The following is an 18,804-nucleotide window of genomic DNA, read 5'->3' as shown; positions in this document are numbered from 1 at the left end:
GGTTTAAGGCAGAAGATGTCCCTGTCTCAGCTCCATCCTCCTGGTTGGAGGCACTAGTACCAATTAGGACACCAAATTGCAGAAGATCTGATTTAGGTGTTTGAAGTTTCTCTCAAGTGCGTTTATTTTATCACACTGATCACATGTGGCAGTAGACTCTATTCCAGGGTGGTCATGCTACAAAAATCATCTTGTCTCTTCTCCAAGAGAAAATGTCCTTTCTGTTGGAATTTGTTAGAGACCACGTTTTCTCCTGATACCATCCTTCTCAGTTCTTATGCTTATATCACAGATTTCTAGCATCATTACAGGGGTTCGTTCCTGGTTTACAGACGTCACATCTTTAAAGACTATTCTTCCCTGCAGTGCAAGTCTGCCTCAGATTAATTCAGATTAACTTATCCTGAATATATTATGAGTTCTTGTCTTTAATCATGTATTTTCCCTTAGTCTTTTACTTGACCTTTTCTACTGGTTTACTTGCATCATCTTAACATTAAAAGATCCGACCTTCAGGACTTCCCTGGCTGTCCAGTGGTTAAGACTCCACACTCCCAATGCAGAGGGCACAGGTTTGATCCCTGGTGGGGGAACTAAGATCCCACATGCTGCGGGGTGCAGCCAAAAGAAAAATTTTTTTAAAGTCCATGTTTAAAAAACTTTAAACATGTTTTTTAAAGTGAAGTGCAACATGATTATAAAGAATTCCAGGATACAGTAGAGTATAATGAAAAGGACCAGATTTTGGTCCGCGTACGTTCCTGCCTTTCTAAGCTCAGATTTTCTTATGTTAAAAATGGGTAGAGCAAGGGCTGCCCAGAGTCACGTGAATGGCATGAAGCAGTGTGCGCACAGACGCTGAGTGAGAGCGCCATCTGGATCACTGCCACATGAGCTGCCTCCACCGTGCTCATTCTTATGTTTTAGAACCAGGCTACTGCCCTGTGAGACTGGGAATGACGACTGGAAGACTTCAGTCTGGAGTGAATACTTTGCAGGGGTTCAAAGAAGATAAAAGGAACAAGGTAACTCCAGGTAAGGCTCCCACATGGTAGTCAAGTTTTTTCTCTTCTCCCTTTCTCAAGGAGCTGAGGAAAAGAAGCACTCTCTTTATGGTATTTTTGCAACATTAATTAGCTATTTTATTAAGAAACTGAAAAATCAGTATTTTTTTTTCTATATTTATTTTTGGCTGCGTTGGGTGTTTGTTGCTGTGCGTGGGCTTTCTCTAGTTGTAGCGAGCGGGGGCTACTCTTCGTTGTGGTGCTGGGCTTCTCATTGTGGTGGCTTCTTGTTGCGGAGCACGGGCTCTAGGCGTGCAGGCTTCAGTAGTTGTGGCATGTGGGCTCAGTAGTTGTGGCTTGCGGGCTCTAGAGCACAGGCTCAGTAGTTCTGGCGCACGGGCTTAGTTGCTCCGCAGCATGTGAGATCTTCCCGGACCAGGGCTCAAACCCGTGTCCCCTGCATTGGCAGGTGGATTCTTAACCACTGTGCCACCAGGGAAGCCCCTGAAAAAATCAGTGTTAGTATTCAAAATGAGTTCTGTTATTTCTTTTTTTTCCTCTCTGCTTTGTGGGCAAAGATTCACCTGAGTTGTGACTTCACAAATACATGTTTGGAGAAAATGTTTACCCTAAATTTGTATGCCAGTCAATGAAGTAGCAAAGTTAGAAGGGATTAATCTTTAATAAACAAAAAAATAGATTGACATACAAGTTAAAGAATGGTATTGTGGTTTTGTGTGTGTGTGTGTGTGTGTGTGTTTTTATCAACAGTGTTATACTTGAATTATGGACCGTACAGTTCTTATGCACCACATTATGACTCCACATTTGCAAACATCAGCAAGGACGATTCTGATTTAATCTATTCAACCTATGGGGAAGACTCTGACCTCCCGAGTGATTTCAGGTGAGTCACCAGTTCGTCAGTATTCTGAGTGCTACATTGTCCTAAAATACTGATATACGTAAGTGATCTATTGATAGACTTGCAGAGTTATTCAATTGGTAGAAAATGTGTTCAGTAATTTTTTTAATTGACAGTAATTAAATAGACCCTTAGTTATCATCGTTCTTTAATAGAGACCATATATTTTAAAGAAAGAATGTATCTCCCTAATATTTTCTGATGTTGGCTTCTGTAGTATTTTAATTCTTACAAAAATATCTTTTTAAAGATGCTTACTAAAATTCAGGAGCTTGTTGCTTCAAAATGTTGACGTGCCACCTGCTTTACTGTAACAGTTTTGTGTGTCAGTGAGTTGTTCCAAATTTGATCAGTTTGGGAAGCCACAACCCATTTTCCCCAAGATCAGAGGTAGGACATGATTTGATTCCTAACGCAACCCACATCCAAGCCTGTTTGACCTGTCACGTACCAGTAGACCATTGGAGTTACACTCAACTATCCCTTATTGTTTCTGTGGGAAGATAACTTTGTGTTCTTATTTAGGATGTTGGGTACTTTGCATCCCATCAACATAATGAAATGTCCTGATTTACTGGGATTCTGGCTTGGGGTGGGACACTGAGCTTGGGTTATTCCTCCTGGGCCCTGGCACTTCGTTAACTTCGTCATATGTAAGAATTTAACCCAATAGATTAACCAGTCTCCTGGTGTTCTGACAAAGGGGGGTTTGTTCACTTCTATATATGTATGGTGGTAGTGGCGGCAGTGTTTTTATAAGGCAGGGGTCCTTAGTCAGTGACTGGGGTTTAAGATCAAGCCATTTGTATATCCTGTAGACCTCTTCTCACCAGCTTGAATAAATTCTTTCTGGATTATTCATCCACGCATTCCACATACAGGCATTGCAGGTGCCTTATTTTCCAGGCATTCGTCTAGATACTGGGGATTCCCCTGGGAAACAATGCTGACAAAGACCCATGCCCTCCTGTCAGGTGGTAACAGGTGTTTTAAAGAAAAGTAAAGAAGTAAAGGAAGATAGTGCTAGGATTGGGAGAGGGGTGCTGTTTTAAATAGGGTAGTCAAGGAAGGCTTTGCTAAGTGAACATTGAGCAAAACTGAAGGCAGTAAAGAAGCAAGCGTTGCTGCCATCTGAAAGAAGAACATTCCAGCCAGTGGAATAGCTGTGCGAAAGCCCTCAGGTGGGAACCTGCCTGACACATTTAGAGACCAAGAAGAGCAGTAAGGGACAGGAAGGGTAGGGGAAATAACTGGTGGGAGTAGATCTTTGTAAGGACTTGGCATTTTATTCTAAGTGAGATGGGAAAATATTGGTGGCTTTTGAACAGAGTAGTGACCAAGTCTGGCTTATAATTTTAAAAGGAGCACTATGGCTGCTCTGTGGAAAACAGATTGCAGGGGGGCAAGGGAAGAAACAGAGGAACAGCTGTCATAATCCAGATGAGAACTGGACCATGGGAGTGGTGGCTGAGGTGCTGAGAAGGGATCAGTAGTCAGACAGGAGGATTTCTTGACTCACTGAAGTGGGGTGTGAGAGAGCAAAGTCAAGGAGGACTCCAGGGTTTTAGACCAAGCCTAAAAGGATGACATTGCTCTTTACTGAGAAGGGGAAGATTTTAGGACTACTTCGGGAGGAAGATCCAGCAACTCAATTTTGAACATTTTGAGCCTATTAGACCTCCAAATGGAGCTGTCCAGAGTGTGGTCCAAACTGGAGGTGTGACTTTTAGAGTCTTTTAGTATATGTGAGAGTCCTGAGGTGAATACGATCACCTTAGGGAAGAAGTGAAGGGGAGAAGCAAAGAATTCCAGAGGCTGAGCGCTGATCCCCTCCATCACTGAGGTCTTGTTTCTCTTTGAAGTTTTCCCCAGGAGCATTTCCTTTTCATGGTGTTCTTGGTATTGTTTAATTCTCTTGTGATGATAACTTGATCACTGGTAAATATGTAAATACAGTGTTGTGTCCAGATGGAAAGTTTCACATCATGGGGTATAAATTAAGGGCATCTAATGAAACAGTTGGCTATGATAGGAAGATTACGCCAGTGGAGATGATTTGTATGAAAGTGACTTTCCCAACACACTCTCTTTCAGCATCCATGAGTTTTTGGCCACATGCCAAGATTATCCATATGTTATGGCAGATAGTTTACTGGATGTTTTAACAAAAGGAGGACATTCTAGAACCCTGCAGGAGTTGGAGATGGTAAGAATGCTGCTAAAGAAACAGTGATTTATCATTGGCCCTCAGGTGTTAGTCATCAGTGTTATGAAACCATGGGATTTACCAGTGTGACAGCTGAACTCCATTCCGCTGAAAAGACAGCCCAGCCCGGGTGGAGACCATGGGTGGAGGACAATGAACGGAAACGCGTAACTCGGCTACCAGGGTCTGTGAGGGCCAGAGGGTTGTCTTTATCTCCTCATCTTGGAAACGTAGGAATCAAAAACGGGGTTATAACTCAGAAGTCAGCTCGTGTTCTGTGCCCCAACAAAAAAGGAAGTCTTGCTCACTGGCTTGACATTAAGTTGACTAAAATGATAGGGAATGTCCTTTTCCTTATTACATAGTAATAATACAGTGGTGGAGCCTCAAGTAAAAAAGTAACAAGCTTCCTCATTGCTGTATTGTATTAACACTTGTAAACTAGCTCCAGTTCAGTTGGACATAGTTCATAATCTGGGATAATTCAGAGACCTGGCTCAAAGATTAAAACCGGAAAGTGTTCCTTCAGTGTAGAGGAGAGTTGGTCTCCAGAATGTCCTTGTCACCATAGTTAGAGGAACCCTGTATCTCCTGGGGGTCATAACTCTTCCTGGTGGCTGTGACTGTAGTTGCCTTGTCCTCTGCCCTCGCTGTACCTGTGGCTGCTGGTCCTTGGGTGACCTGTCAGCAAAGCTGAGTCAGCGCCTGAAGTTCAGTGAGAACTGCTGTACAGTCTTATATCTTAGCACATAAACTGCATTCACATGACCTAAAAAATATTCAGCTTTACATCAATTCAAAAATATTTTTACTATACCCTTCCCAGCAGTTAACCTGAATTAATTAAAAGTCTTGAACTAAAATTGCATGTCTTTCATTTTGTTGATATGGCAATATATTTCAAATTTAAAGTTCCTCTGCCCTTTGATCCAGCAGTTCCTCTTAGAATTTATACTAGCAAATTAAGATAGAAGTTATATATAAGCAATACAGTGTTTATAATTTTTTAAAACTGGGAATCAGTTAAATCACAGTATAACCTTTCAAGAAAAGATAACAGATGATTGATTTTTTTTGCATGATACATGTATTGTTCATATATGCAGTATCTCTGAAGACTAGGATTATGGGAAGTTTTCATGTTCTCTGTAGCATTTGAATATTTTACATTCTCTGCCGTCTGCAAGTGTTGCCTTTTTATGCAGAATACACCCTGGAGTACTCCTATCTTCTCTTTGTCAGAGATTTCAACCACCTATTGCTGAAAATAAGGCTCCGTTTATTTAGGTCCTTGTATGCTATTTACCAAGTATCTTCTTAAACATGTATGTTGCTTCTTGATTGGTCATAGAACTGTCAGTCTTAAAGTCACCAGTAATATGTACTCTGGGCTCACAAAATACTCTCAAAATGCTAGTAATTATATCTAATTCATTTTTGGTTTAAAAAATTATATTTTGATAATACATATTCTTATTCCTTTTATCTTGCCGTGAAACTCTTGATGTTTTTCTATTTTCCTTGATATTTGCCTTTTTATATGTCTTTTAATAAAGTGTTTTTCTTTATCCTTATAGTCATCTCCTGAAGATGAAGGCCAAACTAGGATGCTTGACACAGCAAAAGAAATGGAGGTGATTATATTTTTTACTCTTTATAAGAAATATTTAAATGGCGAATAAGCTAAAAAGCCTAAATGATAAAGCTTTTATTTTAAAAGAAAAATATTTATCGAGTGTCTCCTGAGATCGAAGAACTTTTTTTGCCTGTGGGGAATGTAGTAGCAGCGAGTGCAGTAGATAAGCACGCACGTAAACAAGGGAGCCAAAGCCAGTTACCGTACAGAGTAAATGTACATGTTGTGGGAACGCAGGTTGGGGAAACCAGCTGCTTTGGACAGCTGAGGAGATCCTCACAGAGGGACTTCCGGATGAACTGGGTCTAGAAGGATGAACAGGGTTCCTGCAGCACAGGGCCAGGTGTGTGAAGTGGGTAGAACTTCATGTGTAATGACCTGAATAGATCTGAGCAGGCAAGGCACATGTGCAGAGCACCCAGAAAGTGAGTGACCACAGGGTACCTGGAGAGAGGAGGAAAGGTATTGAGGACCAAATGATGACGAGTCATATATGCAGTGCTTAAGAAGTTGAGATTTTAGAAGTTAGACTGCTGTGATCAAATGTGGAGGCGAGAGAGGGGCTGGAGGGAGGGGACCAGTGAAAAGCTATGGGACTTACACTAGTTAATTTTTTGCTTAGATAACAATACAATGGAAGAGAATGAAGATGCACAATAAAGAGAAATACAGTAGAACTAAAATTGACAGGACCTGCACGAGGTAGATATTAGTATTGTTAGCTCATATTCGACATACAGGAAAAGGAGCACACCTTTGGCAGGGAAAGAAATTTCACTTGGTTTCAGGGCTGGTGAGTGTGATTTGAGACATCAGTGGAGGTGTGGATCTGGAAGTCACTGGTGTCAAGGTAGAATTATTGTAGGTATTAGGTGACTGAGATTGTCCAGGCAGAACACGTAGCCTGGGAAAAGGCCAAAGAACAGAACCTTGGAGAGACCAGTAGTTAAGGTGGGAAAACCATGGAAGACTAATGCAGGAAAGAGTCCAGCAGTGTCAGATGCTGCACAGAAGCCCAGTAAGAGGAGACCAGCAGGTGTCATTTGTAACCTTAATCAGAGTAATTTCAGTAAAATGGTGGGGACAAGATAAAGGTACCGTGAGTTAAATGACTGGAGGAAAACTGGGACATTGAAGATCAGAGAGATGTAAGCTCTTTGAAGGGAAAGAAAACTTGAAGATGTGAGATCAAGTAAAGACAGATGCAAATGTAGATGGTACTGACAAAATCCTGTCATCTTCCAAGAAAGAGGAGCCAAGCAAGGTCATGTACTTGGTGAGCAGGCAAGAATGAAAGAAAACTTCAGAATGGGAAAGAAAGCTGGGTAAGAAGTTTGTTGAATAGGGAAGTAAGGGCCCAGCCGAAATGGCAAACCATAAGTATCAATATGTACCGATACGGTTTTCTCCGCCACACACTTTTAGCCCGTATGTCGGTAGAGAAATAGGATGTTCAGACTGTCCGAGCTGAGAGTGCAATACCAAAGTATAAAAGGAACCATTAACTTTTGTTTACTCATTGTCAGGATTGATCTGTTCCTAAAAAGCAGTGTTGGGGTTATGGAAAACTCCGAGTCTTGTGATTCCAAAAATAAAACTCCACCCTTTTTAGGATTTTGTTTCTCCCGTGCAATACTACGGCCTGGCTTTGGGGCCTGGAGGAGACCCAGGAAGTATCTTATTATGTTCAAGGTCTTCCACAGGGGAGTGCAAGTGTATAGACTGAAACACTGCCTGTGAACCTCAGAAACTGCAGCCTTGTCACAGTCACCAAAAGCGCTTCACAGTGTCGGCGGTAACAAGGCTTATCTTTAGAGTGGTGATAAAACAAGTGATGCAGATTGTGTAAGACACACCATTCCATTACCAAGAAGTGTGATTTATGGACACTTTTGCCAGGATTTGGGAGTGGCATTTTAAAGGTTTGTATAGGCATCAGGATTATAGCTCCATAGCTCGGCTTACAAACACAAGCCATCTTCTTAATTTCTCATTCTAGCACTGTCAGGGCTTAGCAAGCTCGATTAATCTTTTTTTTTAAAGCAGATTACAGAAATCGAACCAACAGGGCATTTAGACTCCAATAATCAAGACAGGCTTACAGCACTGAAAGCAGTAGCAAACTTTGGAGCTCCCGTTGAAGTTTTTGACTCGGAAGGTAAGTGTCTCCAGAGGGTTTGAAGGAAATACTTCATGACACAGGCAGTCAAGATTTAATGTCACAGTAGCACAGACTAACATAGCCATTCACTACAGGAACATCTTGACTGGCCATGCTTCAGTGGAATAATAAAGCATGTCTTTGGTGTTGATTTCATTTGAGGGGGATTACTCCTTTGAGGAGAGAAGACTAACCAATAAATAGCAAAACCCCAGAGCATAGTACTCAATTTATTGCACAAGATCAAATACAAGTATGTCCATGTTGTCCTTAGTAAGTTATTTTTCTTACCACACAGAAGCTGAAGTGTTCCAGAGGAAACTTGATGAGACCACCAAACTGCTCAGAGAGCTCCAGGAAGCCCAGAATGAGCGTTTGAGCACCAGACCCCCTCCCAACATGATCTGTCTCTTGGGTCCCTCATACAGAGAAATGCATCTTGGTATGTTGTACCTCTGGTAGGAGAATAAGGGTGCTTAAAGGGAAAATCTCTGAGTAGTGATACCACAATAAAGTAACACTGAAGTGAATACCATGGACAGTTTATTTTTTGCCACTTATATATTTATTGGGCTTTTTTTTTTTTTTTAAGTTATCTAAAGGAACCACATTTCAGTACCTTGAACTGTCTTTATGTTGATTTTTCTTTCCAGCTGAACAAGTGACCAATAACCTTAAAGAACTTGCACAGCAAGTAACTCCGGGTGATATTGTAAGCATGTATGGAGTCCGAAAAGCAATGGGGATTTCCATCCCCTCCCCGGAGGTTGGAAACACCTTTGTAGATTTAACAGAAGGTACGTGCCCTGTGTCTCCGGGAGAGCGGAGGGCTAAGTGTGAGTAAAAGTAAACATTGGTCTTCCCCCTCCAAGTAACATCTGAAAGGTTTTGTCTCTGCTGTTAACATATAAACTATTTAGTTTTTTTTCCATCTTGTCTAAGGAATAAAGATTTCACACATTTGCCAAAAAAAAAAAAAAAGCCACAGTGATGCACCTAGTCTTTAACCTGGAACGTAGTAAAGAAGGGCTGTCAACAGTCACCCTTTTTTTACCTTCACATACCTTTTCTAATTAAAAGGAAAAAAGTACTGAATGAAGGGGGTTTTTTTCTTTCAGATTTTGAAGAACCTAAAAAGACTGATGTTACTGAGTGTGGACCTGATGGGATTTGAAGCTAACTGGTATTTGATTATATATTATGTATATATTTTTTTCATTCTTAACTTGGAAATGCTTTTTCAGAAGATATTAAATATTTGTAAATTGTGTTTTTAATTAAACTTTGGAGCAATTAATTTTAATGTTGCAGAGATTGGACTTCTATTAGGTAATAAAGCTGAACCTGGGACTGTGAGCTGTATTGTGCATATCAGCTAAGTCACCCCTTCACCTTTCCCTGGGGCTGAATCTGAGGATGAAATGATAGAGAAAAGCTCAAAAAATAAAACAGCCTTTTTATGACCATCCATTGAAAGAAGTTCCCCAAATAACTGAAATCCCTCATTTTGCCACATTGCTGTACTTCTCATTAAGGAAATTATAACCAAATGGTTCCTGACTTACCAGATTTCACCTTGATGATTTATTCAAAAAGTGGCCTTGTGAGGAATGAATGATTTTGACCTGTTGCCATACTGAGCAGAAAGTGGGTGGGAGTGGACCTGGGCAAAGTTCTTGCAGAGCAGTGATAGTGCTGCTTCCTTATGTTTCACAGGCAGGACCATGACTGAGAAACTCTTCTTTAAAATCCCCATCCAATGAGATTTTCCATTGTTATGCCATGAAAACAAATACACTTAAAATAACTTTAGAATTTACTAGTGTGTCCCCTGTATACCTGTTGGGAATGATGTCCTTATGTAGAAGGATTAGGGGCTTCCCACCACCACAAAAACAAAACAAAACAAACAGAACATATCAGGAGTTTCATAGCACTAACTAACTTGTCTAGTGTTCCTTTTTGGTTTGTTTTTGCCATTTGTCAGAGGGTTATTTGGAACTACAGTAAAAGGATAAGCCAAATAAGATAACAAACTAAATCATCCATGAATATGTAAGGAAATCACCAAGCTTAAAGGAAAGTTTACGTTTCTGTTTACTGTTTCTCACAGGTTACCTATGCCTCTGCCGTACGCCCTAAACTAATACTCATCTACTTTTACCTGAAATGCAAAGGTCAAGTGCCCGAGCAGTCTGATTACTTAAGTAGGAGACGATGATGTGGTCCTCTTCTATAACCAGGCACTAGACTGTAGCCTAGTTCAGTGAACAAATTAAGCTTAAGACCCTACTCAGACTGTATGGAGCCCTTCTATAAAACATCCAGGCAGGAAGCTATTTTATTATTTTCTTGACTTTGAAAACTAACACTTAACAAGTAGGGTGAAGGAAAATTGAATCTCTCAAGAGAGTTAAGATGACCTAATCTTTCAAAAACATACTTGAAATCATATGCCAGGAGAATTAAAGAATCAGTTCAAATATGTATTTATCAAGTCTTTTTAGAGTTTGTCTCTCAAACATAATTCAGGCAGTAACCGACTCAAACTTTAGATCTACTTAGCTAATAAGGTAAGTTCCCAAAGACCAAGAAAACATTTAAATTCAGAACACCTTAGGAATCAGGCTCCCTGACTTCAGACTATACTACAAAGCTACAGTAATCAAGACAGTATGGTACTGCCACAAAAACAGAAATATAGATCAGTGGAACAGCTTAGAAAGCCCAGAGAGAAACCCATGCACATATGGTCACCTTATCTTTGATAAAGGAGGGAAGAACATACAGTGGAGAAAAGAGCCTCTTCAATAAGTGGTGCTGGGAAAACTGGACAGGTACATGTAAAAGTATGAAATTAGAACACTCCCTAACACCATATACAAAAATAAGCTCAAAATGGATTAAAGACCTAAATGTAAGGCCAGAAACTATCAAACTCTTAGAGGAAAACATAGGCAGAACACTCTATGACATAAACCACAGCAAGATCCTTTTTGACCCACCTCCTAGAGAAATGGAAATAAAAACAAAAATAAACAAATGGGACCTAATGAAACTTCAAAGCTTTTGCACAGCAAAGGAAACCATAAACAAGACCAAAAGACAGCCCTCACAATGGGGGAAAATATTTGCAAATGAAGCAACTGATAAAGGATTAATCTCCAAAATTTACAAGCAGCTCATGCAGCTCAATAACAAAAAAAACCAACCCAATCCAAAAATGGGCAGAAGACCTAAATAGACATTTCTCCAAAGAAGATATACAGATTGCCAACAAACACATGAAAGAATGCTCAACATCATTAATCATTAGAGAAATGCAAATCAAAACTACAATGAGATATCATCTTACACCGGACAAAATGGCCACCATCAAAAAATCTAGAAACAAACAGTAAATGCTGGAGCGGGTATGGAGAAAAGGCAACACTCTGGCACTGCTGGTGGGAATGTAAATTGATACAGCCACTATGGAGAACAGTATGGAGGGTCCTTAAAAAACTAAGAATTACCATACGACACAGCAATCCCACTACTGGGCATATACCCTGAGAAAACCATAATTCAAAAAGAGTCATGTACCAAAATGTTCGTTGCAGCTCTATTTACAATAGCCAGGACATGGAAGCAACCTAAGTGTCCATCATCAGATGAATGGGTAAAGAAGATGTGGCACATATATACAATGAAATATTAGCCATAAAAAGAAACGAAATTTGAGTTATTTGTAGTGAGGTGGATGGACCTAGAGTCTCATACAGAGTGAAGTAAGTCAGAAAGAGAAAAATAAATACCATATGCTAACACATGTATATGGAATTGAAGAAAAAAAGGTCATGAAGACCCTAGGGGTAAGACGGGAATAAAGACACAGACCTACTAGAGAATGGACTTGAGGATATGGGGAGGGGGAAGGGTAAGCTGGGACAAAGTGAGAGAGTGGCATGGACATAAATACACTACCAAACGTAAGGTAGATAGCTAGTGGGAAGCAGCCACGTAGCACAGGGAGATCAGCTCCGTGTTTTGTGACCACCTAGAGGGGTGGGATAGGGAGGGTGGGGGGAGGGAGACCCAAGAGGGAAGAGATATGGGAACATATGTATATGTATAACTGATTCACTTTGTTATAAAGCAGAAACTAACACACCATTGTAAAGCAATTATACTCCAATAAAGATGTTAAAAAAAAAACTGACAAAAAAAAACACCTTAGGACATCAGGTTTTCCAGATTGCTAATTTAATCTATGAAAAGCTAACCAAAGGAGAAACACTGGTGCTTTATAAAAATGAAATTATAACATTTTGAAACAAATGTTACAGGTCTATAAATATTCAGTATATAGAATAACCCCTAGTCATTTGCATGTACTTTCTCAAAGCATATTTCTGTACATATACACAATGTATACAGTGGTTAATGATCTTGTCTGTTAGGAAATGTTCTTAATAAGTAAACCAGAAAACTTCAGGTGTGATTTTCACTAGCATCAGTGAGGCCACCTCAGTAGAAATCTGAAGCAGGTCCCTGACCCATAGAGAGAAGGTCAGTGTTAAGAAAGATACTTGTCATAAAGCAAAATGACACCTGTGAAGAAATGACTTGGTAATTGGAAAACAAATTTTTGAAAAATAAGTGATTTTTATGGTCAGTTATACACTATGATCTGATCATCAAAAACTCAAAACTTAGGGACTTCCCTGGTGGCGCAGTGGTTGAGAGTCCGCCTGCCGATGAAGGGGACACGGGTTCGTGCCCCGGTCCGGGAAGATCCCACGTGCCGCAGAGCGGCTGGGCCCGTGAGCCGTGGCCGCTGAGCCTGCGCGTCCGGACCCTGTGCTCCGCAACGGGAGAGGCCACAACAGTGAGGGGCCCGCGTACCGCAAAAAAAAAAAAAAAAAAAAAAACCTCAAAACAATATTCTTATCTGAGCACAGTGAAAGAAAAATACACAAATGGTAGCCAATTACTTTTTAAACTCCCAGCTGGGGTTTCTTTGCCAGAGGTAGAAAGTAATTTGCATATTGCAAGAGCAGAAGTATGCCCACCTCAGAGAGGCCCAGCACACTGATGTGTGTCTACAGCATATCCGTGACAGGACCCTCCTGACTTCCCAGGAGAGCCCTATTGAGCAGCCCTGGTCACTCCTGATTTTAAGGGTATAGATTTCAGCATAGTACTTAGATGAAGAATTGGTGTGTAAAAAAGGCAATTTAAGTACGGCTTATTTCCCTTACCAGCATTTTCACAATGAAATTCCTTTAGGCCAGCAAGTTCTTGTGATTGATTCCTACCTATTCCAGTTTCATGCAGAGCATCAGAGCTGCCACTAGCCCACCCAGCCCCCAACAAGACACAGCACCAGCAGGCAGCAGCTTGGGCTTCAGTCCCCTCCCTGCCTGTGGCTGGGGTGCCAGCACACCCCACAGCCCTCCGTCCCAGGCAGACCTGGCTGCTTAGTCACCTGTCTGCAACGTTGTGTCATCTTTTGAAGCCTCACGTATGCAAGATTTTCTGCATAATTTCAGAGGAGTTCATGGATGACTTCTGGCTAAGAATTCCTGCTAGATAGTGAAATTCAGCTGTATTTATCAGAAACCCCAGGGATACTGTGGTTATGAGGCAATGACGTCAGTTCAGAAAAAGGAACGGGCAGTTTGGTTATTATTTCTCACCTTGAAACAACATAGGTAGACTTCTTTCCATTCTTTTAAAGTGCTGTAAGACACCACCTCACAGACCTGGTGTTTTCCCTTGCCTTGATTCATTGAGTTGAGAACAAGGACATCGGAGCACCTGTGAGAGGGCTGGCCTCCCAGATACAGGAAGCTCTACAGGTGCTGATGCTGAGTAGATGCTCTTAGTTTTGAAGCTCTTCAGAGCTAGCTATGAGGACTGAAGGAAAGGAAAGCACTACAGGCTGTCCAGCTTCTCTCCACACAGACACCATTCCTTTCCAGTATAAAGCTAAGACAGAGTTGAAGGTTGCAGCGGGTGCTCAAAAATGCATGAGGAGCCAAGGAAGGGCTAAGAGCTTATACCTTATTTTCTAGGCTTTTCTCATATTAAACCTAATCTCAAAATTCTGGCTTCAAAGTTGTTTGATTCAAAGCCAAGGCTGTGACACTCCTTGCCTTCCTGCTATGAGCCGCATTCCTCTGAGCTCCATCCCACAGCTGAGCTGATCTCATATGCTCACACTGGACAGTGGTCCCACTTACGTGTCAGTGGTTACAAAGGCAGAGACTACGCTGCAGAGAAGATAATTTGTCTAGCATCTCAGAAGTCATTTAAAGGATAAGAAATACCTCCATTAACAATGTATCCATTTAAAACAGACACATACCAAAGATGACAAGAAGTAAGAAGTGTCCACTGTGGGGTTTTCTCCCAATTGCTTGAAACCATTTATAGATTTAAAACAAGCACCCTTTCAACTCTTTACCAGAATGCCTGTATGAGAAACGTGGACTCTTGTAGCTGTTCTGCTGGGGAGAAAGGAGTCTCCACCCATCCTGGACAAGAAAAGAAATTTCGAGTCTCGCCTGTGCAGCTCACAGGCCAAGGGGGAGCAGGGGTGGGCAGGGGTCTCCAGGTCACGCTCTGAGGTCTCATCCACAGCACCCGGGGGGATGAGGGTCTAAAACTCACAAATGAGCCGTTCCCTGCTGTGCTGGAGGCCGAGCTGCAGACTCCGACAGCACAGAGGCTCTGGCTGCCTGTGTGTAAGGCTTGGTGGTCGCCTCAAGCTGAGAAATCCTCTAGTGCCAGTTCAGGGAAGCCATGCACAACCACCTGCTGGGGGTGATAATGGCCAAACCCTTGGACTGCCTTTGTGACCGCCGTGGGGCTGAGCCTTCCCCCCGGCTTGCTTCAGGGAAGGAAATCGGCTTCCAGCACGTTCTGCACCTACCTAAAGCCCTCCGTTCAGCCCCAACCCTTGAAACTTGGCAGTATCCGTACAGACAAAGTAAGTCCGCAGTTCGCCTTTGCCTTTGACGTTAATCAGTCCACGGCATTCACAAGAATAACCTAGTCCCTGGAGGATGGTACATGTCTCTTCAGTAACCTGAAAAGGAAAAGAAACCTAAGTCTTCAGAAGCAGAAAGAAAATCTGCTGTGGGAGGGATGAAGAGAAATCGGCCGACGGGGTCTGGTTTCCCTCGAGCATTCTGTGGCTAGAACCCCACAGCTGACTGATGCCCAGGCTCCCTCACCTCTGGGAAGTTCTTCCCCCTTGGGCACAGGTTTCCCCAGGTGAGCTTTTACCTGGATTTTCCCAAGTTCCCCAGTGCTCTCCATTCGACTGGCAACATTGACCGTGTTTCCCCAGATGTCGTACTGAGGTTTTCGTGCCCCAATCACTCCAGCAATCACGGGCCCATGGTTTATGCCTAAAGAACATGTTAGCAGATCATAGAGGCAAAGCCTCAGGCTTATAAGGCCGCAGAATCCACCCGACAACCACAGAAAGCGTTGACGGAACAACTGCAATGAAGGTTGGAAGGGTGCTTCCTGAGTCTGACGGGAGGTGGTACTTGGGATGGGAGGAGAGCGCTCCCTGGGCAGTTCTTTTTCAGACTGTGCTGGATGTGAAACCTGAGTCCACTGTTAACACTTCTTGTATCTGCTGATCTCTTGAACAGTAAATGGGCTTTGAGCGCTGACCCTGTTAGCTAACAGTGACTACTTAGGTTAATGATTTTGCTTTGTTCTCAGTGTATTTAAGGTCACCTCTTTACAGCCAGGGATTTGGGCTTTCCAGTCCCCGTAGTGATATATTCCTGTTTACTCAAAACTTGCCAAGGTAACTTCATAAATAGTACGCAAAGAATTCTTATTACCCAGTCACTGGGGTTTTAAGATCAGAAAGGGATTTCTAAAACTTTTCATGGCAGATGACAACATACACCGGACTGAGAGTGGATTTGCCAGGAGGTGGGAGCTGCACAGTCCCACCCGGAGCTCAGGCCCAGCCCGCCTTCCCAGGGCCTCACCAACTCGGAGGCGGAAGGAGTTGAAGGAGTGCCGGTTGATGCCATCCAGCTTGCTCATCAGGGCGGTGCTGAACTCCACCATGATGCCGATGTGGGCGTGCTGCCGCTCCAGGTCCTGCAGGACAGAGCACTCCATTGGGGCCAGGGCCAATCACACCCCGTCTTCCTGCCTCCACCGGCTGTCAGACGGACGCTCCAACACCCTGACCTGCTGAGCGCTGTGTGCCAGCCTGGGCATGAAACCCATGGGGGACCACTGATGGGCAGAGATGTACCCAGGCTCCTCCACAGAGGGTCTAGGACCTGCTCCCCCACCTAAGCTCCCCTCCTGGTGAGGGGCCGCCTGCCCCAACCCCTCCACCCAAAGGCTCCCTCAGGCTGAGCCATGAGCTCCTCTGCCCTTCCCTCAAAGGAGGGGGCACGGAGAGGTGTCGGTCTGGGGCTGTCTTGAATTTCCCCTCATCTGGGGCTGGGACATGAGACCACCAGATTGCCTGGGTACCTGGTTCTCGTGCCCTGAGGGGATGCTGAGCCCTGCAGCTGCCATGTACGTGCTGCCGATGGTCTTGATCTTCTCCACACCACTGAACTTGGGCTTTAACAGCAGCTATAAGACGAAAGGAAGCAGGCCATACAACACAGCTGCAGCCCAGACCTGTCCCAGGTTCTGAGAAGGGCGTAGGATTCTCTCCCACCACCACTCCTAATGCAAACATTTCTCATGCGCGGGCCCTTCCCACCTGAGTTCACACCTCCGTACAGGTGGGGACACAGCCTCTGGGTTCTCTCCCTGCTGCTCCCTCGTCTCTGTTCCCTGACATTCCCTGTCTCTTCCATTCTCATCTGGTCTCATGCCTGCGAAGGAGCAAACACCCCACCCAACAGTATCTACACAGGAATGTCGATTATTTGCAGCTAAGAGTTAAGCCCAAACTGAGTGACTTCCTTTGAAACAGGTTGCTAGCACAGGCTTGGCAGGAAATCAGACTGTTCTACAACCTAAATCTAATAAGCAAGCTGCCCCTCACAGAGAAGATAAATTACATCGTGACAAGCAAGCAAACGTGTAGGTACTTTTTATAATTTGTGTGCCACGTGTCCTCCCCAAGGGCGCTGCAGCACACGTGTTCAGTGGGCGCAGGGTGCCCCCGGCCCCAGCCTGCCCTCTCTAGGCTGTGTGGAGGGAGGCCTCACCTCATCAAAGTCAGCTATGATCTCGTTCAACAGGCGCAGGCACTCCAGCCCTTCCTTGTTGACGTCGCACTCCGTGTAGAATACTTTGAAGTCCGGCACGGATGCAAACATGACACACACGCAGTCATAGGACTGATGGTACCAGTCCTGGATTGGGGGTGGGTAGAAACATGACCCTGTGGCCACCAGACCTCGTTGGGGCGGGTGGTGGGGGGAAGCAGACGGGAGGCGATTCGTCGCGCTCCAGGAGCAGATGCTGGCTGTACATGGGACTCAAGTGGGGGCTGTTACAAAATAGGAGATTCTGAATCAATGTGTTGGGGAGGGTCAGACTCAGGTTGGTTTGGGGCTCCTTTAAGTACCCTGGGTCTGTACAGCTGGGCTTGAGAACCCGTGTGTAGCAGAAGGTAACAGGAGGCCTGGGTTCCATGCCCACTGGGCCTGAGTTTCCATAGATAAAAAACTCTCTGCTACACAGAATTGGTAAAAATGCATGTTTTCATCAACAGATGGTCCAGATTGCAAATACCTGGACATCTGATCCTTGCAACCATCCTGCCAGCCAAGTACTATCAGCCCCATTTTATAGATGTGAAAATCAAGGCCCAGGGCAGTGAGGGATCTTGTCCACAATCACACCTGAACCCTAGTCTCCAATCCAAAGCCTGTGTTCTTACAGCTAACACCACACATGGTCTCCTGGGCGCATCAGTGAGGCCAAGAGCCATGGAAACCAAGTGCAGAAAGCACCTTGTAGCTATAGTGCGTCCCTCCACGGGACTGCATCTGTACCTTCAGTCTCCCTGTCCTAGTGACTGAGCCCCCTCTCACCCACACCTCATTTAACTTGTCACCAATGAAGTGGGCGGCCACATGGGCTGGCAGGACATTCTCTAGAAGAAGGCGGTTCACATTCTCCATGGTTTCAAACTCCTCGTGTTCCTTCTTGAACTTCTTCTTCCACAGACAGTCCAAGCGGCAGTAATAGTCAATCTGCGGACAGAAGGGAACATCGGTGTCCCGGCAGCAGTGAGCGAAGGCAGAGCGCACTCGTAACCCTGGGGGCTACGGAGCCGGCCCATCAGCACTGCAGCCTGTGCCCCTGGCAAACGTCCCCAACTCAACAGCCACTCCCCAGTCAGCCAAGTGACCCACAGGATTAAATGTCACTCGTGTCCTGATGGGAGGTAAGGACACTTGCCCAGGACCCCGACCCAGGGACCGGAGCTCCCCGAAAGCCTGCAGTCCTGTGTGCTGCTCCAAATCTGAGGCAGCCCCAGCCTCACCCCCAGCCTCTCCAGAAAGAGGTACAAGCAGCCAGGTAGAGCTAGGGACGCAGAGGGCGCCTCCTGGGCCGTACCTGTCTGGAGAGCATGATGAGAGTGGTGTAAAACAGGACCAGGTAGAAATTGATCATTGTCTTCAGATCCCATGAACAGGACGGGGAGCTGCCGGGTATGAGGGGAAAGGCAGGCGTCATCTCCACTTCTGCCAAAGCCCCCAACATTCAGGGGATGGCACGAGGCCCAGACGCAGGGCCAGCCCACGGGAAAGTGAACAAGATGGGAGATCGTTGCCCTCGGAGCTCACGTTCTCAGGGTTGGCAAACAGGACGCTTCAGGTTGTAAAGAAAAGGGGGACGTACAGTTGACAGGGAGGTGACATCTGAGCTCAC

At 44.2% G+C, this 18,804-nt stretch overlaps 2 protein-coding genes across 20 annotated transcripts in view; one reads left to right on the top strand and one right to left on the bottom strand.

The window, feature by feature from the left end:
• Positions 1-9,288, top strand: part of BRD7 (bromodomain containing 7) — a 38,535-nt gene extending 29,247 nt beyond the window's left edge. Inside the window, exons 10-17 of one of the 3 annotated variants that reach the window (XM_027092255.1) lie at positions 928-1,035; positions 1,776-1,911; positions 4,024-4,135; positions 5,713-5,769; positions 7,815-7,929; positions 8,231-8,374; positions 8,586-8,729; positions 9,051-9,288. In XM_027092255.1, coding sequence (XP_026948056.1) covers positions 928-1,035; positions 1,776-1,911; positions 4,024-4,135; positions 5,713-5,769; positions 7,815-7,929; positions 8,231-8,374; positions 8,586-8,729; positions 9,051-9,106 — 872 coding nt within the window. In that variant the 3' untranslated portion in view covers positions 9,107-9,288. The remainder of the gene's footprint in view (positions 1-927; positions 1,036-1,775; positions 1,912-4,023; positions 4,136-5,712; positions 5,770-7,814; positions 7,930-8,230; positions 8,375-8,585; positions 8,730-9,050) is intronic. The other 2 variants (XM_027092256.1, XM_027092257.1) reach the window with 2 other exon arrangements.
• A 3,556-nt stretch (positions 9,289-12,844) lies between these two features.
• Positions 12,845-18,804, bottom strand: part of ADCY7 (adenylate cyclase 7) — a 59,460-nt gene continuing 53,500 nt past the window's right edge. For 11 of the 17 annotated variants that reach the window (XM_027092161.1, XM_027092162.1, XM_027092160.1 and 8 more), the window contains 7 exons: positions 18,490-18,577; positions 17,967-18,122; positions 17,130-17,276; positions 16,438-16,542; positions 15,936-16,050; positions 15,208-15,332; positions 12,845-15,007 (listed from right to left, as the gene is read on the bottom strand). In XM_027092161.1, coding sequence (XP_026947962.1) covers positions 14,852-15,007; positions 15,208-15,332; positions 15,936-16,050; positions 16,438-16,542; positions 17,130-17,276; positions 17,967-18,122; positions 18,490-18,577 — 892 coding nt within the window. In that variant the 3' untranslated portion in view covers positions 12,845-14,851. Of the gene's footprint in view, positions 15,008-15,207; positions 15,333-15,935; positions 16,051-16,437; positions 16,543-16,686; positions 16,791-17,129; positions 18,123-18,489; positions 18,578-18,804 lie in introns of those variants that run through there. The other 6 variants (XM_027092169.1, XM_027092171.1, XM_027092170.1 and 3 more) reach the window with 6 other exon arrangements.

This window comes from Aethalodelphis obliquidens, unplaced genomic scaffold (assembly GCF_003676395.1).
Source record: "Aethalodelphis obliquidens isolate GAN/ISIS:26980383/991018 unplaced genomic scaffold, ASM367639v1 scaffold75, whole genome shotgun sequence".
Taxonomy (NCBI): Eukaryota; Metazoa; Chordata; class Mammalia; order Artiodactyla; family Delphinidae; genus Aethalodelphis; species Aethalodelphis obliquidens.
This window is presented reverse-complemented; position numbering and strand designations above follow the sequence as displayed.